Source organism: Symphodus melops (assembly GCF_947650265.1).
Source record: "Symphodus melops genome assembly, chromosome: 19".
In the NCBI taxonomy this organism is placed as follows: domain Eukaryota; kingdom Metazoa; phylum Chordata; class Actinopteri; order Labriformes; family Labridae; genus Symphodus; species Symphodus melops.
The window spans coordinates 21,810,525-21,817,128 of NC_136709.1; the positions used below are offsets into that span (position 1 = coordinate 21,810,525).

A 6,604-nucleotide genomic window follows, 5' to 3' on the forward strand; every position below is an offset into this window, starting at 1 on the left:
TGAGCTGCAATAAACAAACTGAGAAGTTTCACACTGACAAACTTTATTAACAAGTGTACAAAAACAAGTCGACTACATTCTGATTATGTCAACAAGAGGGCGGCGTTGTAGACCAAGACCTGAGACCAGAGGTCGAAGAGACCGAGACATTTAGGGATCGACAACAAGTTAAGACCAAAACCAAGATCACACCTGTTTGTTTGTTTTGAAGCAGGCTGTAAACATGTCTGCTGTAAAAACAGGCTGTTTGAATGGGTGTGTATGTGACTTCCTGTGCTGCTGCAGCCAGCCTCTAGTGGACACTCCAGGTACTGCAGGACTTTCTGGTCAGAGGTGTATCACATCTATCAGACGATGTTTGTCGATGCTTTAGAGTTTTGATTGAAGCAGAAACGTTGGATGTACAGGATGTTGTCAAAGGTTGAAAATCAATATCACACACGAGTGATTCTTTTTCACGTCTTCAAACATTCTTTTTAAATGTTGTAAACCAAACAGTCTGATTTCTATCTTAAGTGTTTTTCAAAATCCAAACAGTGAGTGTGGAAGTGTTTTCTGATGGTTTGTTCACACATGAGGAGCCTGTAAACATCCAGGTTCAAGTACTCGTGGTGGCTCTTAAAAGATTAGATTAAAACTCGTCTTTGATCTGAAAGTGATCCTGGTCCTCGGGTTTGAAGTCTCTGTCGGGACTTCCGTCTGCCGTGAGGACGCGTGATGCCGTGTAACCGACGATGGGATATTTGGTTTTGTACGTGCCTTCAAAAACGCCTTCCAGAGACTCCAGCTGCTCGTCGGTGAGGCCCGTCTGTGGATGGAAACAACGACAACGCTGTCATCAACCACCGTGCAAACGTCACTGTGCATGTACAGTACGAGCATCACCGCTACGCAATCGGCTGAATATCTGCAACAACCAATACTGATAGTCCTGTGATATGCTAATATCACCAATATTATTGGCTGGCTGATAAATCGGTCTGGTTCCACTTACAGTATCTGCCGTCAGGTCAGCCGGGTCCAGAGACATCTTGGCCACAGCGCGGGTGGAGTCTTTACCAACCAGGGCGTTATACGGAGCATCTTTTCCATAAAACTCTAAAATGTGGGACAAAAAACATCCGTTCAAACTTTATTAAGAGTGAGTTTAACTTTGAAGTCTCGTGCTCTCAGGAGGGACCGGAAGCTCTGCACTGAATCCTCTTTACTCTCCTGCTTGGTTGGTTGCTGGTTCGATTCCCCATTCATCCAGGTGTTTTCTTTATTTACCTTTGCCCTTGGTGACGTCAAACACCACTCCTTTAACTGCCATGTAGATAGGCTGTCCCTCCTGAGACAGGCAGAGGGGGGAAACACAGATTAAACACAGTCACAAACAGCTGGATGATGAATGGGGACTCGTGAAGTCCACCTCGCTGCCGTCGTGTCTCTGCAGCTCCTCCTCGGTGAACAGGCGGACCGGTTTGTTGGCGGCTTTATATTTTAATTTAATGTCTTCACTTAAGGTGGAGGACAGGGCGACGAACAGGACGCACAGTCGGGCTGTTGCCATGGTGTCCGGATCTTTGTTTGGACGGTTTCAGTGCGGAGACTTTGGTCCACTTCCTGGTCCATGGTTTCTGGAGTTGGTGCTGCGTTCAAGGGTCGTCGGATTATTATTATCATTATTTAGAACTGGAAGCCTCTCACTCAGCCACAAGGAAGTTCACACAGCATGTGGCTAACAAGCGTCATCCTGTGGTGTAGGAATATGAAGCACGTGCTGGAAATGCAGTTCCTTAAGTGTCCACTAGAGGCTGGCTGCAGAAGCACAGGAAGTCACATACACACCCATTCAAAAAGCCTGTTTTTACAGCAGACATGTTTACAGCCTGCTTCAGAAAATAAAATGGGTCTGATAAACTCATGTCTCCATCACACTGTTCGGAGGAACTATTTGACTGTTTTAAGATTTCTAATTTTTAAAAAAAATTATAAAAGCAGACGCGTGAGGATGCTTAACCGGGACTAGACAGATTTGTGGTGAAGCTATAGCGCCCCCTAGACTTGGTGTAGCGTTGTAACAGTCAGTCATGAGAACCCGCCTCAGCTCTGATTTAAGCACATACATGGAGTATACACATTTATTGTTCAGTCTCCATAAAGTATATCCACTTCTAAATCTCACACCATCTATTGATATATCTGTAATATTCAGATATTTGTCTTCCCCCCTCCCTATCTGTCTCTAATTGGCAGGTGTGCACAAACTGAATATGCAGGACTAGTCTTACATATCACTGTTCATAAAAAAAGGCAGTTTATAATAAATTCATATTATCTTATCTTAATTCATATTAAGAGCACGCCACTACACTACTGGATACAACCATTGACTTGACTTCATTGCCTTTGTACGAGACGCACCTGAAGGCAGCACGAGGTATAAACTTTAGATAGAGAGGAAGGAAACAAGGAAACGTCAAGGACAGACAGTTTTCTATTGGATCGCGGGCTGGAGGTGGATTACTATCATGGGATGGGCCTCCTTATCGACGCAGCCCAAAAAAAACCGCTCTGGGTGAAAAGTGTGTGACTCTTTTTTTATGCGTAAAAACTCGAACCTGAAGAAGACCAGAGGAGTACTAGACCAGTGCTTTATTAAAAATGCATCTGTTATTAATGAAGAGGAGTCCTCGGAGCTCGCAGAAGTAGCAGACAGCTCTCAGAGGAAGTGAGAGAAGAAGAAGAGGAATGCTGAGGAAGGACACATCCCGCTCATACAGAGAGGTAGGATCAGGTCACCACTTCCTCTAATGTCTCTCTGTTGTTTACACTCACAGCTGTTTATCTGGGAAGTGTGTCTGCACATACAAAGTCTACATGGAGGGTAACTTCCAGTCGATGAAGAGTGCAGCTGTCATCATCATCATCATGTGATCGTCCAGCTGACGGCTGCAGCTCCCAACATGAAAACAGCTGACTTCATGTTTTTCTGTTTCCTTGCCTGGTGAAAGTTGAACCTTTATTTCTATAGATCTAAAACAAACAGAATGAGTGTTTTCATCTGTCAGAACTGCAGTCATCATACAGAGAATTAAAACTGGAGCTTTATTTGAACTTTCAGCTTCTTCTTGCTCACAGTATTAAAGGATTATTTCGCTCTATTTCAGAAGTATGGATGTAATGATTTACTCAACTTACAACACGATTCTCTCTCCATGTATTTATGCTTGTGTGTTTTTTCCTCTCAACAAGGGGAGCTGATTGGATCTTCTCATTAAATGCTGCATCATGGTCTTCTTGTAATACTGTCACACATCTTCTCACTTCTTTCATTTTCTGTCTCAAAGACAAAATGCTTCCAAACCTCCGAGTTCAAAGACGGGACGGTTTGCTCACATTATTATTCTGACTGATTCATGTTTCAGAGATGTGAACCGTGACACCTTTGAATCGATTTATCAGGATTAATCTTTACATGGCGACTCAGAGGTCATTACCAGCCGACTCAAAACAAACAGAGCTCTGAAGTTAAGTATTAACAACGGGATGAAATGATTCAAGTTCACAATTAAGGATTTTTTTGTGCTTTTATGGTAGAGAGAGAAGATAGAGAGAGCGTGGGGAATAACATGAAGGAAATGAGCCACATCCCTCGTTGTTCCACCTCGTCCATAATCACTTATTACAGAGTAATTCTCCATCGTCTTCCTTGGATGTTGACGTTTGTTTCTTGATCCCGGCAGTTTAATGATGAAGACGACAGCGATGACAAGAGGACCCGTGAGTATTATGACGACGCCGCTGAAGATCAGGACGGAGAGGAGCCGGACGGCAGCATCTCACAAGGTGAGGATGAAAACAAAAACCTCTCGTCTACGCGATGTCACATGATGTGCAGGAACCTGAACACGCTCCTCTGTTCTTCTCCTCAGAGGACGACATCAGGGGGAGCGGCCGCTCCAAGCGCTTCAGTAAAACCTGCCTGAAGAACGTCTTCACGGTGGTGCTCATCTTCATCTACCTGCTGCTGACGGCCGTGGCCATCTTCCTCGCCTACCAGACCATCAATGAGTTTCTGGAGCAGCACAAAAACCCTGTGATGTCCGTCACGTACAAGGAGGTGGACTCGTTTTCACCTCCAGGTTTGTAGAAGTGATGCACACACACACACACACACACACACACACACACACACACACACACACACACACACAGAGACGATCATTGACCTGACCTGACGCCCTGCGCTCCTCGACTCTGGAACCACCTCCCTGAGATCTGTAGAGCTTTTACTATTTGCACTCATTCTTGTAAATGTTTTGCAGTTTGCAGCTGTGCAGACTGTCTCTGTTTGTCCCGACTGTTTCCATATTAATCCTGATTTTATTCCTGACCTTCGGCCTCGTGCAGGTATCGCTCTGTACCCGGGCAAAGCTCAGCTGTTGAGCTGCAAGCACCACTTCCATGGCTACATCCCCCCTTTGGTGGACCCGGGCAAACCTCAGGAAGGAGACTGTGTGATCAAAGATGTGACTTACTTTGGACCCTTTTCCAACCTAACGCAGGTCAGCGACACAGGAAGCCGACAGGTTCTCAAAAATCACACTTTTAGACGTTAAGGCAGTCCTTAGGAGCAGCCAGGTGTTTAGTGTTTTATAAAAGGCAGGGATAAAGATGGTTAGCGTACCTGTCAGCGTGTTGATCAGACACACACACACACACACACACACACACACACACACTGTTTCTGTGTCCATATATGACTCTCGTCTTCGTGGTCACAGAAAAGAGCGCTGGTGGTCCGCGGTCCGTCGGACGTCAGGAACAAGGAGCTGATCTTCATGCAGTTCAGTCACAATGAAACCGAGGAGGACTTCAGCGCCATCACCTACATGCTGTTTGCAAAGTTTAGCGACTTGAATGGCAGGTAAACAGCACGACTTCACATCGTGTTTTTAATTCACCGACAGCTTTACCGCTCGAGTATGTCGGACGTTGTTTGATTGGCTGTTTTGTTTTCTGTCTCTTTAGCGTGAATGAATCTGAGTTCATGAAGGACTGTGAGGAGAATTACTCCATGTGGACCTTCTCCGGAGGATTCAGAACCTGGGTCAAAATGTCTTTAGTGAAGACGTCGGGCAGAAGCAAAGAAGCTATCGAGTTTCGACAAGAGGTATTTATGTCGTCCAAGCGTGCGAGGGAGCGTGAACATGCAGGGAGCCGATTTTACAATCCGTCCTTTACGCTCCATCTTCTAGTCGGCTGTGGTGAAATTTAACGACAAACGGACGGGACCTGAGCGGACCAATCAGCTCTTCTTTGTTGTCTTTGAATGGCGGGATCCTTTTATGCAAGAAATCAAACTGGTGAGCCCTGAAATCGATTCTTACTTAAAGTGATCGCTATTTTTTTGATCACGTGTGATATTTTGGTCGTGTGACTGCGCACACTCACACGGTGAGAGCAGAGCCACGAGCTGATTCCCCGATCGGTTCCCTGCCAAAGCTGACAGACTCCAAAATCACCATGGCAACAGTGGACCTGCTTGTTTAATCTGCGTCCCCTCTCTGAAAGTGAATAAAGTAAATATCTGCCGACCTCCAGCTGGCGGGGAATATTTGTCATAATTTAGCTGCTGGTTAGCTTGTGTTTGTTGGCGATGCTGAAGGTGAGAGAGAGTGAGATCTCGCCCGACATGTCGGCTTTATCGTCCTCTGAATGTCACCTCTGTTCTTCCTCAGAAATGCTCACACCTGAACGTGTCCCTTTTCTTCTAAACAGATAGTTACTGCAAATCCCTGGAGCTCTGTGGCGATCCTCTGTGGCGTCTTCATGGCGCTCTTCAAGGCGGCCAACTTTGCCAAGCTGTCCATTCAGTGGATCATCAAAATGCGTAAGAGGCATCTGAGGAACAAGGAGCGAGAAATGAACCCGATCACTGATAGCTGAAGAGCTGACCGGGGGCGTGTCCAAACTTTTGACCTCCGTGGTCCAACGGGGGGGAGCGTTGACTTTTACGGGACTGTTCGAAAGCGTGAACAACCAGACGTAATTAAACATCAATTATTAACCCTCACCAATCATATCTACTTGATAACACCAGATAAAGACAACATTAATGACACAGAAAGAAGATTTATAATCAAAGTCAAAATTAAAGAACATTTCTGGAGATTCAGTTTCTAAACGCTGCGCTTGTAAAAGAAAAAGTTTCTGAAGGCGGAGTTTCGTACGTTGTGGGTTTGAGAACGTTTAAAGTTTCAAACTGTTTCTGAAAATATGAAGTGTGTTACAAATGTTGCTGGATTTATTATTTGAATCTTATTCTAAAGGGATCATTGTCGTGTTTTATGTGCGTGTGCTTCTTTTTCAAGAACATTTCACGATTATTTCCCAGAACATGAAGCGAGCTCCTTTTCATCCGTCACAGAGATCGGCTCTTATTATTATTATTTTTTTAAGTAGTCTGAAACTGTCCTTCTGTCCCACTGCTGATGATTCATTTGATCATTTGATTGTAGCAAACCATTGATCTGTGTGTGTGTGTGTGTGTGTGTTTGTCGCTGTTAAATTAGTACTTGAATTAATGTCTTGATTGTGTTGTGGTCAGTATCGTATC

At 44.8% G+C, this 6,604-nt stretch overlaps 2 protein-coding genes across 2 annotated transcripts; one reads left to right on the forward strand and one right to left on the reverse strand.

The window, feature by feature from the left end:
- Positions 1–23: 23 nt before the first annotated feature.
- nenf (neudesin neurotrophic factor) lies at positions 24–1,852 on the reverse strand. Its single transcript, XM_079369229.1, has 4 exons — positions 1,412–1,852; positions 1,270–1,330; positions 995–1,098; positions 24–808 (listed from the first exon to the last, which is right to left on the reverse strand). The coding sequence occupies exons 1-4, from the start codon at positions 1,550–1,552 to the stop codon at positions 632–634; spliced, it is 483 nt and encodes a 160-aa protein (XP_079225355.1). The 5' UTR covers positions 1,553–1,852; the 3' UTR covers positions 24–631.
- A 714-nt stretch (positions 1,853–2,566) lies between these two features.
- Positions 2,567–6,183, forward strand: pacc1 (proton activated chloride channel 1). Its single transcript, XM_079370478.1, has 8 exons — positions 2,567–2,769; positions 3,729–3,831; positions 3,918–4,127; positions 4,396–4,550; positions 4,770–4,912; positions 5,017–5,158; positions 5,244–5,351; positions 5,767–6,183. Exons 1-8 carry the CDS (start codon positions 2,734–2,736, stop codon positions 5,932–5,934), a joined length of 1,065 nt encoding a protein of 354 aa, XP_079226604.1. The 5' UTR covers positions 2,567–2,733; the 3' UTR covers positions 5,935–6,183.
- The last annotated feature ends 421 nt before the right edge of the window (positions 6,184–6,604 follow it).